The 23,723-nt window shown below is 41.6% G+C and overlaps 1 protein-coding gene across 1 annotated transcript in view; it reads right to left on the bottom strand.

The window, feature by feature from the left end:
- Positions 1 to 2,341: 2,341 nt before the first annotated feature.
- Positions 2,342 to 23,723, bottom strand: part of Qrfpr (pyroglutamylated RFamide peptide receptor) — a 33,001-nt gene continuing 11,619 nt past the window's right edge. Inside the window, exons 2-6 of the mRNA XM_090356553.1 lie at positions 12,794 to 12,952; positions 10,818 to 10,879; positions 5,378 to 5,613; positions 3,767 to 3,864; positions 2,342 to 2,742 (exon numbers count right to left, since the gene is read on the bottom strand). Coding sequence (XP_090212679.1) covers positions 2,342 to 2,742; positions 3,767 to 3,864; positions 5,378 to 5,613; positions 10,818 to 10,879; positions 12,794 to 12,952 — 956 coding nt within the window. The remainder of the gene's footprint in view (positions 2,743 to 3,766; positions 3,865 to 5,377; positions 5,614 to 10,817; positions 10,880 to 12,793; positions 12,953 to 23,723) is intronic.

The raw sequence follows: 23,723 nt of genomic DNA, 5'->3' as shown, positions 1-23,723 counted from the left end.
GGCCTAAGAAATAGAAATACTGGGCATTCGTGGGTGACAGCTATAATCTGAGTAACACAGAAGGCTGAGATCTGAGGATGGTGATTCAAAGCCAGCTCAGACTGGAAAGTCTGTGAGAATCTTATTTCCAATAAACAACCTTCCCTGCCAAAGTCAATGAATGCATGAATAAATGAATAATGGCAATGAGCCAGGTATCAGTGGCTCATGGCTGTTATCCTAGCTACTCAGGAGTCTGAGATCTGAGGATTATGGTTCGAAGCCAGCCAAGACAGGAAAGTTCATGAGATGGATATCTCCAATTAACCACCAGAAAACCAGAAGTACAAGTGTGGCTCAAAGTGGTAGAGTACCCGCCTTGAGCTTAAGAGTTCGGAGAGAGTTCCCAGGCCAAGTTCAAGCCCCACAACCATCAACAACGACAACGATCAAATAGAGCTGTAGCTCAAGTGGTAGAGCACCAGAATTGAGCAAAAGGAATTCAGGGACAGTGCCTCAGCCCCGAGTTCAAGCCCCAGGACCTGCATAAACAAAGAAACAAATATTTGAGTTCATGATTTTAGTCTAAATATATTTATTATACTCCATCAATAAACAAGGCTCAATAAATCCTTAGTCCCAGTAGAGAAACAATTTACAAAACAGGCCTAATACATAAGTCGGGCAGCCTTAGGGCACAGAATGTAAAGGAGAACAGAAAGAGGAGGAGACCAGAGACATGAGGAGAAAGTTCAAGTACAATGATTCAGTGTCTGTTTCTATTCACATGTTCTTCCTTTTTCTTTTCTTTTAAATCCAATCCTGGGTCTTGAACTCTTGGCCTGGGCACTGTTCCTGAGCTTTCTTGTGCTCAAAGCTAGTGCTCTACTTAGCCTTCTGGGATGGTTAATTGGAAATAAGAGTCTCAAGGGCTTTTGTTCCCAGGCTAGCTTTTGAATTGTGACATGAGTAGGCTAGGTTACAATTCAGGTTTCTGAGTAGCTAGGATTATGAGCTTGAATCCCCAGCACCCAGTTTCCTGTGTCCTGTTCAAATCCCGTGAGTCACAAAGTAAGGAAGCATTGCCTCTTCTTCTCAAAACAAAACGGTGAAGGAACTCGCCAGTCAGCGCAGAGATGGGGACTCAGAACTTCCGGAGGTCCGTCCAGGGTCCACCATGCATTGAATATCCTCCATTGTCCCTCAGCTTCTTCTTCTTTCATTTTCTGCTTATGCCAGACTTCATTTGAAGTTTTATTCCCCAACCTCAACAGTACATGATTAATAGTAATATTAACTTAACATACAAGGCAGAAGGGATCATTTTAATATTGTTTCATGCAATTCAGCAATGCACAGAAGGTCACATTACATGCACTAATTAAACAGAAGAATATTGATTTCTGTAGATCTTTAAATCCACTTCACTAATGTACAAGAGTGGACTAGTAACTTTTTAAAGTACACTTTCATTCACAACAAATCTAGTAGATTGAACAGCAAATAATTGTTTTTGCTTGTGTGTGTGTGTGTGTGTGTGTGTGTGTGTGTGTGTGTGTGTGTGTGTGTGAGACTGTCCTGGGGCTTGAACCCAGGGCTTGAGCTGTCTGTCTCTGACCTTCATTTGCTAGGGCTAGCACTCTACCTCTTGAGCCAGAGCTCCACTTTTGGCTTTTTGGTGGTTGATTAGAAATTGGACTTTCCTATCCAGACTGACTTGAACTCTATGATCCTCAGATCTCAGCCTCCTGAGTATCTAGGATTACAGGCATGAACCACCATCACCCAGCTCAACAAGAGAAATGGGTTTTACATTGTTTTTGTTTTCCATTAGTCATGGGACTTAAACTTGGATCTGGTACTGTCCCTGGGCTCTTCAGCTCAAGGCTACCGCCCTACCCCCTTGAGCCACAGTGCCACTTCCAGTTTCCTGGTAGTTAACTGAAGATAAGAGAAAGCCTCACAGACTTCAGTGCCTCGGCTGGCTTTGAATCTTGATCCTCAGATCTCAGCCTCTTAAGACGAGAGGATTACAAGCGTGAGCCACATTGCCTGGCAAAAAAAAGGTATTGTTTTAAATCTGCATTTCCATCACTTGAGAACCCTGTTAACACTTTGTTTTGACTTAAATTTTAGCTTCTTGTTAATTTAAAATTTTAATTGCTATTACAGTACATAAATAATCTTGGACTTGGTTTAAAACAAGTATAATTTCACGTGTAGTAGCATTTTAAATGAAAAAAAGAGATTTATTTCCTTCTGTTCATTATTTGTAAAAATAAATCTTTGACCCTTGCCCAAAATAAAGTTTTCTTCATTTGACAAAATGAATTGATACTCATCATGCAGACATTGTCCACAATTAATGTCCACTGCCAGAAGCAGAATTCTCACAAAGTTCAGAACTAAAGAAGGCAAGGTGTCGCTTGAAATATTTTTTCTCTTCTGGCTGTACACAGAATTTGACTTCAATGTTGTCCTGACAGAAAGCATCTCCTTTCATCTCCTCCTCCAGATTCTGTCGGGGGAAAGTCTTTGTTCTCTTCTGCAACATTGTAATTTCTGAATTGCCCTGTCTGTCAGCAGGAGACAAGGGCTCTCTGACTAAGCAATAACACACCACAGACAAAAAATTCTTCTTGAAGTTTTCATTCATAAATGCATAGACGATGGGATTGCAGATGGAGTTGGAAAATCCAATTATTTGGACAATAGCAAAAATCATCTTGATTGTGACATCATTATACTCCTTTTCAAAATTACCTGAAATAAAGCAAGACATCAGAATTTTGTTTTTACCAACATTATTATTTTATCATGGTCAGCAAATATTTGTTTTACAAAACCAAAATCAAAACCAAAAACATCCTTTCTATTTGTCATTGCTTTTTACCAAAGACTTAGATTTATACAAGAGTATGAATGGTTCTCAAAACTAGGTGGAGAGCTGAATTTAGGTTCACCTTTGTTCTGAGACTTCATTCTAAGAAAATTTAGCCTTAAGGTGCCTAGGCTGGCATGCAAGGCAAATTGTGGAACTTACAACATTTCAAATTTGATGACTTAGAGGAATTAGAAGCCACAGCTACCCTTTAACAGGTCCCTTGCACTAGCACACAAGAACTGTGTTCCATTCTGGCTTATTTGAGAATGACTGAAATCCTAGTGTCACTGATTCATCCTGTGCAAGTCCCTGTTCCAAATAGAGCTAGGCAACCACGCCTCACATCTATAATCCTTGCTACTCAGGAGGCTGAGATCTAAAGATTATGGTCGGCCTGGGCAGGAAAGCCAGTGAGACTCTTATCTTCAAGTAACCACGCAAAAGCTGAATGTGGAGATGTGCATTAAATGGTGGAATGCTAGCCTTGAACAAAGAAAGATCAGGGATAGCGCCCAGGCCTTGCGTTCCAGCCTCATTACCAAGGCTCAAAGCCAATCCCAGGCAAGAAATTCTATGAGATGCTTACCTCTAATTAACCACCACAAAGCCAGTAGTGGAAATGTAGCTCACGTGCTACAGCACTAGCCTTGAGTGATAACACTTAGGGACATCTCTCAGGCTCTGAGTTCAAGTCCCAGAACTGGCACAGACCAAAAAAAATCCTTATCTTATCCAACACTTAGTCCCAGTCATGTTCAAGTCCCAACTACACAATGATCTGATGATCCAATGTGCACATTGGTGGATCTTTTTATCATTCAAGTGAATAATTTCAATGATTTCCTGCCTCTTCTAGCGGTAAATCAACTCCCAAGTGTCTCGAGTGAGAATGAGAACACCCACTGTATTCTGTCATCATGTGAACCACGTGGAAGGGCGCCCAGCACACCGCAAACAGAGCCACCACTGTCACCATCATCACCACAGCTCGCTTCTTCTTCCTGAACCCAGAGAAACAATGCACTGGTTAACTCCTGCGTGAAAAAAGCTTGAGCCTGGGTCACCCAACCAGATGTTCTTCAAATGCTAATAACAGGCATGGTGAGCTACAAGAGGGCTGACTGTCCTCCCGCTCCACTGAGTTTGCCCTCCCTCACGTTGTCCCCACATTACTACAGGCCTCCTTCAGATGAGTGTTCTGGGTGGCTCTGGTTTTGGCATGGTAGTGGGACTAGATTACCCCATTCATCTCCTTATTAAGCCACTAGACACTGGTAGGGACTGAGACACAGAGGAGTGAAGGCATTTATAAAGTCAGGGACTGGTAACAATTGGCTTTTGGATCTGATTTAGGCAGCCTAGCTTGAGTGGCTGAGTTTTGGGTTGATATATATTAGAAAATATGGATATCTCTGATAGCAAAACAATATTTATTTAGTAAGGCACTGATGGCTCACACCTGTAATCTGAAAGGCTGAGATCTGAAGAGCTCAGTGTAGGTAATAAAGTCCCTCCAATTAACCACCAAAAAGCCAAAAATGGAGCCATGGCTCAAGTGGTAGAGTGCTAGCCTTGAGCAGAAAAGCTAAGGGAGAGCAACCTGGCCCTGAGTTCCAGTCCAAATACTTATAAAAAACCCTAATACTTATAAAAGATGGTAAGCCTTGAGGATAAAATTAAGATGTGGTCTTTTATCATATAGCTAAATAATCTGGCTAACCAAGGATTCAAATTGATTTTCTTCATGCCTCTTACCAAGTGGATTCAGATTTGCAAGAGATCTATATATATGGGTATGGTGCTTTTGTTTAATAGAGTTCATAGCTATAATGTGTCATTGAAGCCTGGCAAACTTTTCTCCTAAGGAAATAGTGCTGTTAACTCAGACCCAGCCTCAGCCTACCCCCAAACGTGGACATTCAAGGGGAGATTTTCATTTCACAAACCAGGCACTAGAGGGCACTGTCCCTTGATGAATTAGTTTTTAGACCTCATCAAACTCCAGAGGCTACTTCACACAGGGTATGGCTTCTTTTCATTTTGATAATCATTTGAAAAGTAAGTCAAAGTTACTTCAGTGTCATAGCACAAAAGTGTACCATCGCTTTAAATTAGATACTAATAAATAAGAAAGAAGGCATAATCTTTTGGTAAAATCATAACTGGCATAAGCAGTCACCCATGACTCACACCTATGATTCTAACTACTCAGGAGGCTCAGGCTGAGGATCAAGGTTCGAAGCCAGCACAGGACTGACAGTCTTATCCCCCCCCCAGGGGCCTTGCTTGGCCTCACTTTACTTCTGACTTCAAAGCCAGCCATCTTGCCTTTTCTTTCTGCCGTATAGTAAACCTAACAAAGCACTGAAAGCCTGTGTGTGCTTTCATCTGAAATACAAATGATGCTTTGAATAAATGGTCTGAGGAATTCCAGGTTCCAGGGAAACTCTATCTCCTCCAGCACGACTGAATTCCAAATCTTTTAAGCCATGGAGTCTATTGCCTAAGACAAACCTGGCTATTTTGGACATTTCCTTTCCGTGGATGGTTCGGAGCACGGAGCCATCTCCCACTCTCTTCTTGATCCACAGTTCATAGCCGATTTTGCTGTAGAGAATTAGCATCACCAGGAGAGGCAAGAGGAAGAGGACGATGAGGATGAAGGTGGTGTAGATTTTCTGGTGCTGGGGGCTGGCCCACTCCTCTAAGCAGCAAACATGTTCTCTCTCATACAGGAAGTCGTACTTGATCTTTACAAGGAAAATAATCCCGTGAGCAGAGCCAGAAGACTGCATGAGGCACAATCAAGCCAAGCACTACTGTATTGCAGTGCTGGTCTCCTCCCACGCTGCCCTTCATCTAAAGGGCGAGTTCGTCTCTCATGGTCATCTGATTGTAAGGTGCAGTTTTTCCTATGTGATGACTAAAGTTGGTGGGTTTTTTTTTTTTCATCTTGAATGGCACTGATGCCTGTGCTTATTTACTTTTTTCTTTTCTTTTTGCCCATCCTGGGGACAGGGCCTGAGCACTGTCCTTGGGCTTTCTCAAGGCTAGGGTTCTACCACTTGAAACATAGCACCACTTCCGGCTTTTTCTGTATATGTGGTACCAAGGAATCAAACCCAGGACTTTGTGCATGCTAAGCAAGCCCTCTACCACTAGGCCAAACTCCCAGCCCCATTTAAAATTTGTTAAAAATCATTATCAACATGTATTTCTATTAACCATACACTTTATTTGCTGGTCTTTTTCTTTCTACTGTTTGGTTTTGTCATTCTAGCATTTGAATTCAGGGCCTTGAGCTTGTCTGCTTAGATAGGTGCTTTATCAATTAACTCATGCTTGTACCCTTTTGTTTCAGTTATTTTACAGGTAGGAGTGCCTGATTTTTCTCAGGCTAACTAGATCATAGCCTCCTTTTCATGGTCTTCCAGATAGCTGGAATTACAAGTGTGTGCTACTATACCTGGCCCTCCTACTTACAAAATTAATTTGTTTTCCAGTAGTTTGAGAAAGAATAACTACTAAAGCATACATTCAAAATAAGAGGCACTACACTGTGTTTTAAACTTGGAACAGTGGGCTTGCTTGTATTTAAAAAGTTATTGAGATTCTGAGGTAAATGAGACACCAGATCAAAATCATAGCCCATCTATAAATACTCAGATTGTAATTGGCTGCTGATTTATTCATGACATTTCCTCCTAAATTCCAAAACATTATTAACAGTAAAAAAATATTAAAAGGGCTTAGAGGTTAAGGACAAGTAAACTTGTGAAACATGTTCAAAAGTCATCATTTCTAAGTAGTAGGAATAAAAATGTAAGAAACTTTTTAAATTATTGCTAAAATTATAATTTTAGTTGGGCACTGGTAGCTCACACCTATAGTTCTAACTACTCAGGAAGCTAATATTTGAAGGTCGTGGTTCAAAACTAGTCCAGGCAGGAAATTCCAAAAAGTTGGACGTAGAGCTGTGGTTCAAGTGCTAGAACACAAGCATTGAGCAAAAAGAGCTCAGAGACAGCATCCAGGCCCAGGGTTGAAACCACAGAACTAGCAAAACAAAACAAAACAAACCTATTATTTCAGTTACTCTGGAGTGAATTAAGTGTTAGACATAACTCAGAAAGGATTTCCAGCCAATTTCATTCTTCAACTTCAAAGGAAAAGCTCTGATCTAGCTGCTATTGACAAATGAGAACAAGAAGGATAGCCTTCACTGAAAAATAATTTCAAGATCAAAATTACCCAGGACTAGCTGTAATGAATGAAAATCATTCTGACTTCATGACTACTGAGCCAGGAATTGACAGAAACTATAAAGATTATGTCTCTGTAAAGTTTTCTGAGCACATTCTCAAAGGAGCTTGTAACAACCTACTTCCCAGACTTGATTTCTAACTGTGCATAGCTCTATGTGACCACTGGTATAAAGGTAGTGTCTGGGGTTGAACGGGGCTGGTTTTCTTGCTTTCACCTTTATAAACATCTTCATTCTAATCTAGGAGTGAGCAATCACTCACTCTAAATCTTCTCTTCTGGTGCTCTATGGGAAAGACAATTCCATTACTTATGTCAGTGATGCCATCTTTAACCAAGCATCGTAGAGTAACAAGTCTTGTGGTTTCCCCTGCCTTGAACTTCTTTGTACTCGTGGCAAAGCTGGGTATTATGGGGGGCGGGGGGATGATATTTTGACAAGTGCTTGGATGTTGTAAATTCATTTTCATTTAATGAGGAGAATTGCTGACAATTTCAATATAACAACCGCCTGAAATAACATCCCCTGAAAGCTGTCAGGTACATCATTCCTGTGAAAGAACCCAGAGAAAACAAAGCAAAGGCAGTGTAGGTGAGAAATATGGAGACATCAAGGCCCCATAAGCTCACACACAGTTATAAGAAATGTAGGAGCCAAGGTGGCTACAGAAGTCGTATCAGTGTGTTGACTTTGTCTGGTAGGCCAGCTTTTGAGAACAATGGCCTGCAGTCTCTGCTCCAGTCCTATGTGCCACCTCGAGAGGTACTCTTCTCGGGCCCAACCCTTTTGGGTAGTCTGGTGGCACTGGATTGGCATGGCATCCGTTGCGTAGATCCTTCCCTGCTGTTGTGTTCTGCCAGTGTGGGTGTGCCAAGAGCAGGGCTGCCTTTGTTTCTGCCCCAGGTCTCTGACAGGAATAAATTCTAATGTGGCCAATCTGTCTAGTGGTGACCATAGCTTTGCAAATTAGATTACATAGTAATTTAATGTGATCTGCATTTAAAATACATAGTAGAGAATAAAATAATATTATTGATTTATCTATTTATTTGATTGATTAGTTGGTTGTGCCATTACTAGGCCTTGAATTTAGAGCCTAGGTGCTATCTCTGAGCTTTGTTGCTCAAGGCTAATGCTCTGCCACTTGAGGCATAGCTCTGCTTCTGGTTAATTAGAGATAAGAGTCTCATTGACTTTGGTTTGCCCAAGCTGTCTATGAACTGCCATCCTCAGATCTCAGCCTCTTGAGTAGGTAGGATTATAGACGTAAGCCACCAGTACCCAGCAAGTAATTTTATCTTCAATGTATTCCTTTATTTTGTTAGTTCTTTTTAGTTCAGTTACTTGGGAGTTAACGGCTGTGGATATGCAGACAGAAAATTAAGAAATCATCCACAACCATCTTCACACGAGGCTCAAGATTAATTCATGCTGAGGGAAGGGAAAAATTTTATATTGATAGAGAACATGATTTATAGGACAAGTATGAACAATTTTTAAAATGACACCAACGTTTTTCTGCTGATTGAAAGTATTTTATCATAACTGGAAACCCCTGGAAGATAACAACATAAAGACTAAGGTAGTTTTCTGTACTTAGAGAGCTGAACTCATCCCCCATCCATACACACACATGAAATCAGACTTTTTTATGATTAATATCAATATTACTCTTTAAGCAGTTGTACAAGAGGATTTCCCTTCAATAAGGCAGATCATGAGAGTAATGCATCTTGAGGAATGTCAGTCCCCAATTCCACCGCTCTCCACACCTCTCTCAACTTCAGGTTATTTTTGTTTGCAAACCAATCCTGAAGCTTCAATTCAGGACCTCGGTACTATCTCTGAGCTTTTTTTTCCTTAAAGCTAGTGCTCTACTGGTTGAGCCACAGCTCCACTTTTGGTTTTTTGGTGGTTGGTTAGTGGTAAGAGTGTCATGGTCTCTCCTGCCTGAGCTGGCATAGAACTGTGATGCTTAGATCTCAGCTTTCTGGGCAGCTAGGATTACAGGTATGAGCCACTGGCACCCACCCACATCTCATTCCACATGCCTCCAAGATAGGTGGCATGGCTAGCAAAGCTTCAGATCTTCCACGTTTGTCTTAAAAGACCCAAAGTTGCTGGGCACCAGTGGTTCACATCTCTCATCCTAGTTACTCAGGAGGCTGAGATCTGAGATCCATGGTTGGAGGCCAGCTTGAGCAGAAAACCCATGACACTCTTACCTGGAATTAACCTACCAAAAAACTGGAAGTGGAGCTGTAGGAATACATTGGTTTAATGATTTATTCTGAATGTAATGCCCTACTGCTCTTGAAGACTCTTGTGGGTGTTAGATAACCATTGCAAGATGTGACAAGCTATCTGACAGACAAACTGGGCAGTGCAGAAGAGGGACTGTAAATCCCCATGTATGGCTGGCCTATCAGAAACACTGGTAGGCGAAGGAGAGAGATTGGATAGGACAATCCCTTGACCCATTTCCAATTCAATCAATAGGAGGTGGTAATAAAGGACTTCATGAAGACAATCGTGTCATAAATGGGCAGAGAGGGGCCAGGGAAATAGCCTAGTGCTATACATGCACAAAACCCTGGGTTCCATTTCTTGTACCAAATACACAGGAAAATCCAGAAGTGGTGCTGTGGCTCAAGTAGCACAGCACTAGTTTTGAGCAGGAAGTGTCCAAGGACAGTGCCCAATCCCTGAGTTTAAGCAGCAGGACTAACAAAAATAAAGGGAGTGTAGAGATGGAGGGGAATACTGAAAGGGTGAGGTTGATCAAGACATTGATCATAAACTGCCATGATGAGTTCATATCCCTGTGTTCTTGTCGATAATAAAAATGTATTTTAAAAATCCTAACAAATGCTGAGCACCGGTGGTTCACGCCTGCAATTCTAACTGCTCTGGAGGCTGAGATATGGGGAGCGTGGTTCAAAGCCAGTGCAGGCAGGGAAGTTCAAGAGACTCTTATTTACAGGAATAAAAGCATTCATGGTGCTGTGCTTCAAGTGGTAAAGCACTAGGCCTGAGTTCAGAGAGCTCAGAGACAGTGCATGGGCTTTAAGTTCAAAGCCCAAAACCAGAAAAAAAATCCTAACAAGTAGACAGTCTAATATAATTATTTTTTTCCAGTCCTGGAGCTTGAACTAAGGGCCTGAGCACTGTCCTTGAGCTTTCTCAAGGCTAGCCCTCTACTCCTTGAGCTACAGCACCACTTCCAGCTTTTTCTGTGTAGATGGTACTGAGGAACTGAAACAGGGCTTCGTGCCTGCTAGGCAAGCACTCTCCCACTAGGCACATTCCCAGCCCCTGTAATTATTTTTCTATGATGACAATAAAAGAAAAATCTAGACCAATCACTGACCTCTTAAAATACAACATGATGTTGAAGAGCAGTAGGGAAAAACATGCTTAGCTTGCAACAATTTATAGAAATGGACCATGGAACTTAAATCATTTATTATAAGAAGCAAAATCCTAATACAATAATCATGAGGAGCTAGCAGAAAACAAGGGAAAGTGGTCTTTAAAAATTCTTTTATTCCACTTGAAAGACTTTCAGGAAAAAAAATAAGCCCATACACCAATTTTCTGCAATGCTCTTGAACAAAGAAACACAGGAATAACTGTGAGAGGATGGAAAGCTTTCAGGTCTGTGCTTGTCTATCCCAGCCCCGCATCTACCTCGAGTCGCTGCACGTGCAACATGGGTGATCCCACGATGACAGCCACCAGCCAGACCACACCTGTGGAAACGTCAGCAGGACACAGATGAGGAATCTCTCAGCAAGGCTCCCCTGCATCCCCCACCCCCACCCCCGCACCTCCTGTGTCTCAAGGCAATGCAATGAGCTCCTCAATTCTTTTACCACCCTTGAAATTCCTGAAAGGATAACCCTCCTAAAACTTTTTGTTATTATAGTGTGTGTGTGTGTGTGTGTGTGTGTGTGTGTGTGTGTGTGTGTGTGTTGCAGGGAGAAGGGTTTCCCCCTGGAACTTGAACTCAGGGCCTCGGCACTATCCCTGAGTTCTTTTGCTCAAGGCTGGCAATCTAACACTTGAGCATCCACAGCTCAGCGTGACTTCGAACTGCAGTCTTCAGATCTCAGCCTCCTGAGTAACTTAGAATTACAGGTGTGAGCAACCCACCATTTTCCCATTTAAAAAGCAAACACTTCAGAAACCAGTGTGCCCTTGGCATATTTCCTCTCTTTCCTGAGTGTGCTGAGCACAGTTGCTTTAATACTTAACAAAGAAGGAAAAATATGGTTAATTTCCACAGAGTATTTAGTCAGTGAATCATAACAGACTGGAAGGAGAGCAGAATCAAAAGTTTTGACTTTGATTTGGGGAAACTGTTAAGCTTGTTCGATCTTTCTTTACTGAGTGGCATCATTAAGAATATGCTGTGTTGTTTTGGGCTTCAAGAAATTGAGAATCAATGCATAAAAGTGATTTATTAGGAATAAATATATGAACCAGGTGCTGGTGGCTCACACCTATAATCCTAGCTACTCTGGAGGCTAAGATCTGAAGATCACACTTTGAAGCCAGCCAAGACAGGAAAGTCCATGAGACTCACCTCCAGTTAACCATGAAAAAGTCAGAAGTAGAGCTGTGGCTGAAGTGACAGAATGCTAGCTTTGAGCAAAAATAAAGTTCAGCTCCTGGTCCCTGAGTTCAAGCCCTGAATTCAGGGGTGGCACCAAAAACTAAATTAATAGTATTAATAACAATTATTATTATTATTATTAAAAATAGTTTAGGAATTTAAGCAATATATTCAAAATGATAGATCTTCAATGTTGGGGCAGACCTAAGTAGAGAGAGCAGGGATGAGAGCAAATAAGACAGAAGCTCTGAAATTATGCTTTAATATTTATAGGTTGCTTTATAAGGTACCCTTGGCCTGCCTCTTCCACAAACCCAGTAGTCTCGCCAAGTGATACCTGCATTCTGATATATGCCCTGAAAATTACAAGTGAGAGCCTTGGTGTCAGCTCATGGACTTTTTTTCCTTTTGTATATGTGTGCTGGTCCTGGTGCTTGAATTCAGAGCCTAGGTCCTATCCTTGATCTTTTTGTTCCCTTCTGGGCTAGCATTCTCCCACTTGAGCAACAGTTCCACTTCTTATTTTTCAGTAATTAGTTAGAGATAGGAGTTCCATGGACTTTCCTGCCTAAGCTGGCTGTGAACCCCAGCCAGATCTCAGCCTCCTGAGTACTAGGGTTACAGGTGTGAGCTCCCAGCACCTAGCCAGCTCATAGGCCTTGGAGAGGTGATTAGATGATGAAGGCTCAAACTCCATTGGTGAGCTGGTGCATTAATGAGTTCTTAACCAAAAGCACTGTGAGGCTGTGTAGCGTATTTAGAGGTGGTAGGTATGGAGGGGGACACGCGGGGAGGGGAGATGTCATTGAAGGGTACTTCCTTTCCCCAGACCTTTCTTCTTTGTATCTCTGCTTCCCATCCACTATGAGGTGACCCCATTTCCAACCCCTCACGCCATGTCCTCACTCCATACTATGATGCTGTCTTACCACACACAGGTAACCAAGCAACTCAGCCAAGTGCATTGATGGAAACCTCTGAGACCCTTCTACTCCCTGGTTGTTTATCTGAGACATTTATTCCCCATGAGGACGGGTGGTCAACGCACCAAGCATGGTGAAAGCCCTCCGGTTAGTGTACTGCCACTTCATCTTAAAGGGATGCACGAGACCCTGGTGCCTTTCCACAGCAATGCAGATCATGGTGAGAATTTCAGTCACCACAGCAGTGGACTGGACAAACGGTACCATCTTACAAATGAAGGCACCTGCAACAAGGAAACAGGATAGAAGGAGCGAAGCATGATATTCCTGTGTAACAACCATAGTTTGATTTGGAGACTCTTGTTCAGAAGTTTCATGACTAATACTGCATTGGAGGCCCACCATAGCTGAGAGAAACTGCATCCACTTTACTCTCGGAGACTCTAAATTCTTAGGTACTACGTGCAGTATATGTATAAGATATGTATAATATATATACAATGCAGTGATGGGAAAACATAAGCGACTGGTAATGCATAGGAGCGGGGGGAGGGGAATGAGTCATGTGATCATTGTTTGAGGAAAATCAAAGTGAAATGGTCTCCTGAGTTGTGAACTGCAGAGTAATATTTGATTCATCTTCCTTTTTGATTCCCTATGAAATCATAACAAAGGAATAATTCCCATCAACGACTTCTGGATTTTCTCTTTCATTTTTAACACTTCTATGACTGACTTTCTGTCTAAAACTCTCAATTTATCTCCTTGTAATCTTTTTCTTTTTTTGTGCCAGCCCTGGAACTTAACCTCCAGGGTGGAAACTTTTTTTGCTCAAGACTAGTGCTCTACCATTTGAACCCCAGCTCCTTTTCCAGCTACTCAGGAAGCTAATATCTGAGGACAGTGGTTCAAAGCCACCAGGAAAAGCCCTGAGACTCTATACTCAATTAACCAGCAAAAAGTCAGAAGCAGAACTGTGGTTCAAGTGGTAGAGTGCCAGCCTTGAGCAAAGTAGCTCAGAGGACAATATCCTAGGCTCTCAGTTCATGCTCCAGTACCAGTAGAAAAATAAAGATAAAAAGATTACAATTGTTTGTTTTGCTTACTCTTAGGAACAAATGCTTTAATTTTAGTATCTTCTGCCTCTGAATTCCATCTTTAACCTCTGAAGACATCTTCACTTCCCAAAACACAAACCTCAAACCCTGACTAATAGCAGTGTCTAGTCTTCTTTCCAATCTCCTTTTGTCTCCTCTCCTTTCCCACTCAGAGCCAGCCTCAGTAATGAAACAGAAACAAGCCCTCATTGTTTTTGAACAAAATGCTTAGCAATTAAAACTGATGTGGACAATATTTTTATTTTTTAATCTAATACTAACTGTAAAAAGAATCTAAGTGGACACAATTTAAAAAGAATGTAGCCTTCCATAGAAAAGATTTAAAAGGTTTTTCTTCCTAAAAATTGAGAAAAATGACATAATGAACCATAATTAAAATCATTCTACTTTAAAAAAAATTCAGCCAAAACCTCTATGAATAGGTATTTGTAGTATTTTACAAAGGAAGGACTACTTTATGTAATCACTATATCAAATAAAAACCCACTGCAGTCTATAACTCCTTTAATTAAACCACATTCAAACACTTTGCCGACTTTGATCCCACACAGCGCTCAAGTTTCTACTTTTGTCCAGCATAATCCTCAGGAATCAAAAACCCAATGCAGCCTATAACTCCTTTAATTAAACCATATTCAAACACTTTCCCGACTTTGATCCCACACATCCCTCAAGTTTCTCCTTTTGTCCCGCATAATCCTCAGGAAGCTACGAATGAGTAAATTTTAAACTCTTGTCTCCTTCCCCTGGACCACATCTTGTGTGAAGGATGTAAGGAACATTTTCAATACTGTCCACACTAGACCTGTTACAACCAGTGTGGATGTGACTCAGAGTTCTGGAGTGCCTCTGCTGTGAAACCCTCTGAGAATTGAACCACCTGTCTGGTGGATTTCAGTTGCTACCTCAGGTAACCATGAAGTACTGCAGGACAATGTAACTGCAGGCCCAAAGCGAGCAGCTCGGCCCAGAGGCTGAGAGGAGGAGGACTGGAAAGGCCAGGTCTGCCCTGGGTGAAATGGCTCCAACTGTGTTCTCTGATCCTTAAAGCACCACATAGTGACATCGTGTTAATGTTCTCCTAATGTGTAGTAGGATAGAGGATAGATCTATCCATGGAAAGGAAAAATAAAAGACATGCTAACAGGAAGAAGACACAGTGGACCCCATTTCTAGAGACTGTGGGAACTTCAGAAAAGTCCCACAGCTATCAGGGATCAAGAAGAAGCTACATTAAAGAGACTGCTATGTTCACAGGCCTATTGCCTGGAGACAGGCTTGGCCCAATTACAGAGTCCTTGAGGACAGCTATATTTACAAATGAGACCAGGTTGAATAGGGTCAGAAAGGAGTGCTAGCACCACCACCACTGCTGTGGTATCCCATGGGCTTGTCATTTTCTCTTTCCCTTTATTTATTTGTGTTGGTCCTATGGGTTTGAACTCAGTGCCTTAGTGCAATCCCTGAGCTTTTGTGCTCAAGGCTAGCACTTTACTGTTTGAACCACAGCTCCACTTCTGGCTTTTTTGGTGGTTAGTGGCAGATAAGAGTATCATGTACTTTTCTGCTGGCTTCAAACCATGATCCTCAGATCTCAGCCTGAGTAGCTGAGATTACAGGTGTAAGCCTCCAGCACCCAGATTTCTTTCTCTTGATTAGTTGAAATTGAACTAGTGTCGATTCATCCACAGCTGTCAGAATTAAGGATTAAGAAGGATTCCTTGAATGCATTCCCATTTTGCACAATAATGAGAACACTTTGCCTCAAACCAGTACCACACTACAACCAAGGCATTGATATTAGCCTTATGTACTGGTTTGGTTCAAACTGCCTAGCTTTATTTGTGTGGACGGTGTGGGATTTTATTTCCTGCCAAGGTTTGGGTAACTACCATTACAGTGAAAATATCCAACAAAATCACCAGAAGGGTCTGTTCTAACCACATGCAGATCCCTCTTTTATGAGCCATTCTTTTACCAAAATCCCTGAGAGCTTCCAATTTATATTTTATTTCTGAACTTGACTCATTTTTTGAGCTGGATCTGCTGGCTCACACCTGTAATCCTAGCTACTCAGGATGCTGAGATCTGAGGATGTCAGTTTAAACTCAGCCTGGATAGGCAAAATTATCTTCAATGAACCTGCAGAAAGCCACAAATGGAAGTGTGGCTCAAGTAGAAGAGCCTCAGCTTTGAGTGAAAATGCTAAGCAAGAAATAGAAGCCTTAAGTTCCAGCTCTGGTACCAGAGAAGCAACAGCTAAACAAAGGTTATATAAATGGAATCACTGGGGGCCGGGAGTTTGGCCTAGTGGTTAAAGTGCTTGCCTAGCATGCATGAAGACCCGGGTTCAATTCCTCGGTACCATATGCATAGAAAAAAAGCTGGAAGTGGTACTGAGACTCAAGTGGTAGAGCTCTAACCTTGAGAAAGTCCAAGGACAGTGCTCAGGCCCTGAGCTAAAGTCCAGGACTGGCAAAAAAAAAAAAAATGGAATCATTGCTGTCTTCCCTCAGCAAAATTTCCCCGAGACTCATCCAAATTGTTGTTTTTATCAAGGGTTTGTTCCCCCGTTAGAATTGTGTCTTTTGCTTAGCTATTCACCTTGAAGATTGTTTGGGCTTGAGTCCATCTGTGGTTATAAATCGATGATGAACATTTCTGTGCAGAAAACAAGTTTCCACTTCTCTGTGATCAATGCTATAGCTTAATTTCTGAGTTGTGGAGTAACTATGTGTTTGGTTTCAAGAAAAATTATGCAACTGTTTTCTAGAGTGTTTGTGTCATTTTGCACTTTTGCTAGCTCTATGTAAGGGACTGGAATTCTGTGCAACCACCCCAACATCTTTCCTCTAGCCTGAAAGATGTGCAATACCTCAGAATGAATTGAGCTACACTTCCCTTCTCTCAGGGCCAAGGATGCTGGAATTAAATTACACTTCTCTGGTGGCCAATGATGATGTATTTCCCTTGCACTTATCCCTTTCCCTTGCCATACTTCTGTGACAAACAAAAATGTCTCTTTGGGCCAGGGGCCAGTGGCCCATACCTGTAACCCCAGCAACTCGGAAAGCTGAGATTTAAGGATCACCCATGAAAGCTAACCCAGGCAGGAAAGTCTTTCAGACTCATTTTCAATACACTACCCAAAAGCCCAAAGTGGTAAAGCATGCTAGCTAGCCTTGAGCACAAAAACTTAGACTCTGAGTTCAAGCCCCTGGACTGGCACAAAAATAATTTCTCTATGTTTTTGTCCATTTTCTCTAATTAGAATATTTGTCTTTTGCTATTAATTTTAAGATTTTTATTTTTAGATTTTTTTTCAAGAATAAGAATTGAACTCAGAAATGAAGGGACAGAAAGACACATGCAGCAGTAAGTACTTAGAAGGCAATAAATGGAAGGTGAACTATATGACTTGTGGGTGGGGATGGAAGGATTGACATGGTACAAAAAGAATGTATGGAAATGGTGCTGTGGTTCAAGTGGTAGAGCGGTAGCATTGAGTTGGAGAGCTCAGGGACAGTGCCCAGGCCCAGAATTCAAGCCCCACACTGACCAAATAAAAAGAAAAAAAAAACTTTAAAAATTGCATTCAGAGACACATGCTCAAATCCTCTACAACTTGAGCCATGTTCCCCCCTCCCCCGCTATTTTTAGTTTAGTTTAGTCTTCTTTAGTTTGTTTTTCAAATAGTCACTTGCTCTTTTGCCAGGAAGGTCTTAGAAATTCATCTTCCTGCCTCTGCTTCTCCCATAGCTGAAATTATAGGTATATTCTACCTTGCCGGGCCAGTTTGTAAGATGAGTCTTGTTAGCATTTTTGGTGCTTTTTTCTTTTTGCCTGGACTGACTGGGAACCATTATCCTCCTGCTTTTCACTTCTCCAGTATCTTTGCTCAGAAACCTGCACCAGCACACCTGGTCCCAACTTTTAATAATTCCTTCTATAATGTAGGTCTTGATTGTCTGTCAGATATGTGCTTCGTAAGAATCCCCACTCCCTCACCGCCCATCTGGAGCTTGCTTTGTCATTTCTTCACATGAGCTTTCACAGAGGAAAAGTGCAGATTTTTACTGAAGTCCAATTTAGCAGCTTTTCCTATTCTGGTATATGATTGTAGAGCCAACAATGCTAAGAATTCTTTGTCTGCACTTGATGAATTTTTTTTCTTCTATCTTTTTTTTTCTTTTCTTTAAATTTTCAGTGTTACATTTACACTTAAGTCTTACCCAATGTACTTTTAGTAACACTTTATAAAAGGTTCAGATTGAGCTGGGTGCTGGTGGCTCACACCTGTTATCCTAGCTACTCAGGAGGTTGAGATTTGAGGATTACAGTTCAAAGCCAGCCCAATCAAGAAAGTCCATGACACTCTTAACTCCACTCAACTACCAAAAACACCAGAAGTGGTGCTGTGACTCAATAGGTAGAGCACTGACCTTGGGCAAAACAGCTCAAGGACAGTTCCCAGGCTCTGATTTCAAGCCCCAAGACTGGCACGAAAAAAGGAAATGAAAAGAAAAATAAAAACCAAAAGCTCTGTTTTAGAGTGATGGGCTGATTGTTTTGGCCTGTGGCTGCTGGCTGAGCCCTTTCTTCATACAGAACCTTGCTCAAAAGATCTGTTGGCTCTATTTGTGTGGGTCTTTTTCTGGGTCTTCTGTTCCGTTCATTTCTTTCTCTACCTCTGTAAACACATTATCTTGAGTATTTTATGTACAGGGTAAGCCAATATTAGGTGGACTGCTTCCTCTTACATCATTCTTCTTTGTCAAGATTGTTTTACATATTCTAGGGTGGACAAAACACTTGCTGTGATTTTATTATTAGTAGTAGTAGTAATGGGAATTACATTTAGCCCCATGGCTGTAATTTCAGGCATGAGTCTGTAATTCTAACTGATCCTAGGAGGCTGAGATCTGAGGATCATGATTCAAACTGGCTCAGGCAGGAAAGTCTGTGAGACTGTTATCTGTAATGCGCCATCCCAAAGAGCTGGAAGTGGAGGTATTGCTCAAGGGATAGTGTTAGCCTTGGGCAAAAACAGTCAAGTGAGAGTAAGAGGCTCTGAGTTCAATTGCGTAATGTTGGCACAAAAAGAAGGGAGGAGGAAGAAAAGGAAGAGGAGGAGAAGGAGGAGGAGGAAACAAACTATGTTGTTTAGAGGTACAGCATTTTGGGAGGAGGATTAAAACAAGGTCACCCTCAGATTGGGCCCAGTGATTGAATATGAGTGATTTCTAACAAGGAAGAAAGGAAAAGATCACACACACACACACACACACACACACACACACACACACACACAGAATCAACAACTCTCCTTGTTTGTTACCCTGTACTGTATTAGGAATTTGCCAATAAGAAGACAGTCATCAGATATGACTCTCTATAATCTCCAGAATAATGAGCTAAATAAAACTCTTTTCCCTGTTCTATTACCCAGAGACAGTCCATTATAATAATGAAAAATGAACTCACACACCAGGGTTAATACCAGGTATTTACTTTGAGGAAATTTACACCAGTTTAATTTTGCTGCATTTCAACCCCCAAGGAATGAGACAGAGAAGTAAAGTTGGTGAGTGTTTCCCTCTGTACCTACCACAGTGCTGGAGTGATGTAGAATACTAAGTTTGAATAGCACCAAGTCCTGGTTTCTGTAATAATGTCTCTGGGGTTATAATAGGTAAACAGAAGTGCAGCCACTTTCTCTTTGCCAAGAAAAAGCACTCAGCCACCACTGGGGACCTGGTCCCACCAGCTCAAATCACCTTCTATTGGCAATCATCAGAAGCACAGAGGCAAAGCCAGATCTAACCCCTTATTCTACATCTAGATCACTTGGGAATGGATCACTTGAGAATTGCTCTGAAATTCAGATGTAATTCAGTGGTCTGAAACTGTTGTCTAATGAGATTTCAGGGCAATGTGAGGTAAAAGCTGCTGGTCCAGCCACCTGACTTTAAGTAGCAAGAGAAAAATCTATATCACACTAGAGACTTTTTTTTTGTTTTACTCCCAGAAAACAGAATTTTTCCAGGCTCCAATATTACTGTCACCAAGGCCCCTGGACCACAAGTAACAAACAAGCAATCTCCTGACAGTAGTGGCTTTCCTCCTCTGTCTTCCCCACATGAAGCCCTGGTTTTCTTTTCAGATGACACAAGTCCAGGTTGTGTATTCTAAAGAAAATTATTTTCCAGTTAGCTGGGACACAATACTTTATACTTGCCTTTTTAAATAAAATTTAAAAAAATTAAACATCTTTTAATGAACTTTTTAGGGGCAGAAGCCCCTAATCTCTTTAAACACGCTGCTCAAGATCCCTGGGAGAAAAGTGAGACTTGATTGCAACAAACAGGCAGGGTGTGAAAGTGCACTATACAACTGCAATCCCAGCAACCCAGGACATGTATTTAGGAGGATTATAGTTCTCAGGCCAGCTCTGAGAAGATACACACAACCCTGTCTAAAAATTAACCTAAAGCAAAAATAGCTAGAGATAGGTCTAGGTAGTACAAACACTTGTCAAAAGGCAAGCAAAAGGCTTGCCTAGTTCAAACCCCCTCATTCCAGGTTAGTCCTTTTTTTTTTTTTTAATCAAAGCAGGCTTTTCTTTATTTATATGCATGCCCGTTTGGGGGATCTGATATTTCCTTCATAACTGAAAAACAGTAGTCACAATGGAGGGAGGGGTTGTTATCACAATGGGGGGAGGGGTTGTTAGCAACAAAGCATTCCTAATCCCTCTCTCAAGACCTTTCTGTGTGGTGCATACTTCAGTGTGAAACTTCATGTACAGCTGTGAATACCATAGCTCAGCTAGCCCATGGTTTCCCTTCTCACATTGCATTTTTTATTAAAGAATTTATTAACATTGATTTTTTTACATCATAAACTTAAATGATGTGTTTAACAAACAAGCGTTCAAGAAGGGAATCTCCATATGTAATCACTGGCACTTAGTTTTTAGAACATAATCAAAATTAGGCTAAGGGTTTGTATATCATAGATACATATTAATTTATTAAATAAAACATTATGTCTATAGAGTCATAGGTTTTTATGTCTATGTAGTTATGTTTATATTTCCAATACCATGTCCATAGCATTGGGTATGCAAATGTTGAGTTCTCGCTCTTATACTGTTTGGATCCAATAGCCACATATTAAGGATAAAGGTTAGTCTATAGGCTAACCCTATAGGCTTTCACCAAAATTCAAGAAGCAGAATCAAAATCCATTTTTATTTCTATAGCAATAATGTGAATAGCAAAAAAGATCTTCTTGGTTTCATATGACTACTAGTATTTGTAAATGCAGAAGAAAAAAAAGAAAAAGAAACAAGCAAACAAAACAAAACAAAAAAGCCCAGCCAGGTGCCGGTGGCTTACACCTGTAATTCTGTCTACTCAAGAGGCTGAGATCTGAGGATTACAGTTTTTAAAAAATATATTTTATTGTAATCAATAGAAGGGTTACATTATATTCACCTGATAGAACTTGCATTACTTCACCAGCATTGCTACCCTTTCTCGTGTCTGAGGATTATAGTTTAAAGGAAAGTCCATGAGACTCTCATCTCCATTTAACCACCAGAAACAGTTGGAAATGGAGCTGTGGTAGAAGTGATAGAGCCCTAGCCTAGAGCAGCAAAGCTAAGGACAGCAGCATCCAGACCCTGAATTCAAGTCTTAGGACTGGCGTGCACGCGCACGTGCGCATGCACACACATACACACACACACACACACACACACACACACATACACATACACACACACACACTGTAACATCTTCAGACAGATGACAGACAGAGAAAGGGGGGGGGCAAAGGCAGCAACAGAGACTATTGATGAACTCTGATGAAACTAACAGCACCTTACATTTATTTTTTCATAAGGGATCTTACTGCATTGCAGAGAGACATCTCTGGCCTCAGACTCCAGAGTAACTAGCACCTCACTTGGAAATCAGTGTGCTCAGCTGGGTAAAGTCAACATTTCCCTGACCAGAAACACAACTGTGTCTGGTAAAATAAATGTGTAAATAATGAATGTGTAAATACATCACAGGGAAGCATGTTTCCAATACCTGCAGAAGTTTCACATGTACAGGACATGAATTTACCCATTCTCTTCTGGACTGTACACCGGCTTACAATGTTTGAGTCTTCAAGTGTTTCCCAGTGAGATATGGTGAGTTAGTCGGATTCTCCTCTAGCCCTCTTCTAATTGGACTGTTCGGGACCCCAAACCTAGGCTACCTACACTTGTTCTTTTTTGACCTAGAATAAAGAAGAGCATGAGAACCTGGTGGGAAATAACTGTGTATGGATACAGAGAAAAGCCACAAGGAACAAGGGGCAAACTGATTGTGGCAGGAGAATGATATTTCGTTATTTGCAGACGGAAGGACCTAGGAGGAAATATCTTATTAAATTAAGTAAGTTAGGCCCATAGGTGATGTGTCTGCTCTCTGATGGGGAAGCTAGAAGTAGTTTATAAACATGTAAGTAAATGTGTTGGATGGTTTGGAAGTACATACAAATGTATGAACTGAAACACAGTAGATTCAGGAGAGAACTCAAACTCTAATTCCATAGAAAGGCTAAATTAAAGGTCAACAAAATAAATGGGTACTTGACAGGGTGAAGCAGGGTTAAGGGGAAGGAGGTAGACAAATGAAGAGTGGACAAAATGTAGTCGAAACTCCAATGCCTGGGCCAGGAACATGGCCTAGTAGTAGAGTGCTTGCCTAGCATGCACGAGTACCACACACACAGAGAAAAAAGCCAGAAGTGGTGCTGTAGCTAAAGTTGTAGAGCTGTAGCCTTAAGAAAGATCAAGGACAGTGCCCAGGACCTGATTTCAAGCCCCAGGACTGGCAAAAAAAAAACACAAAAAAAAACAATGCCTATCCCACAAAATTAAGAAAAGTGAGGGAAGGTGCAGGTAGTGGAAGAGGGGGAGGGTGGGTGAGAATGTTGCAAGTTGTGACATTGATCAAGATGCGTTGTATTCATAAACTCCGCTGTTGAATGGCAACTCCTTTGTCCAACTACTGAAAGATAAAATATGTTTTTAAAGATTCTGAGGGAGTAGAAATGTAAAGACAAAGTCCCCTAGGTCAGTGGTGATGGTCACTTAACCATCAAGGTTGAGAAGCTGCTGGGTGGTGAGTAAAGCCCTCCTCCAGGTTTATCTATGCCACTGTCTCTGGAGAGGAGTCCCTGAGGACGAAGGCCTGCTTGACATGTGGGCAGCACGTCTCATGGTTGGGGACCCAGAGGGACTTAAAGGGGAAGAAATGAGGGTAGCTTGGGCAGGCACTCCTCCTCTCTGCTTCCTGGCCTTCATGGGAAGCCGCTCTGTCCTCCACGCCCACTCACCATGGTGCACTGAAAGCAGGAGCCAAAAAAGTCCTTTAAATGGTTTCTCTCAGACAAACTGGCTTCTACTTCAGTCTCCAGGAGATCAGCCCGGTGCCTCCTTACGTTTGAAACCCATCAGCCGGCTCTGACGCTGCTCTGTGGTGCCTCACCAAAACTCCATTTATTGAGGTAACCTGAGTTGTGATTCTTACAACCACACAAAGCACAGAGTATGTACAAAGACAGACACCAACAAGAGGGCTTGTTTCCCTTTGGTTTTTTTTGGGGGGGGGGTAATTTTTTGGTCTTGTTTATTCATTTATCTTTGGAGGGATAAGTGGGGTGCACAGAAATGGAGACAAAGGTTGAACAAGGGCAGCAGTGATACTCATTAAACACTACGTAGAAAATGAACAATTCAACTTTGTGGGTGAGGACGGAGGAAAAACTTGGAGAAAGTGAGGGAAAGGCTGACATTGTCCAGAAGGAACTGTGTTCTTTACCTTGTGTTCTGTACCTGTAACATCTCTGTACATCACCCTCACAATAAAATCACCTA

The sequence above is a fragment of the Megascapheus bottae genome, chromosome 23 (genome assembly GCF_031878675.1).
Source record: "Megascapheus bottae isolate mThoBot1 chromosome 23, mThoBot2.hap1, whole genome shotgun sequence".
NCBI lineage: Eukaryota > Metazoa > Chordata > Mammalia > Rodentia > Geomyidae > Megascapheus > Megascapheus bottae.
The sequence above is the reverse complement of the archived record's forward strand: the minus strand, read 5'-3'. Positions and strand labels throughout refer to the sequence as shown.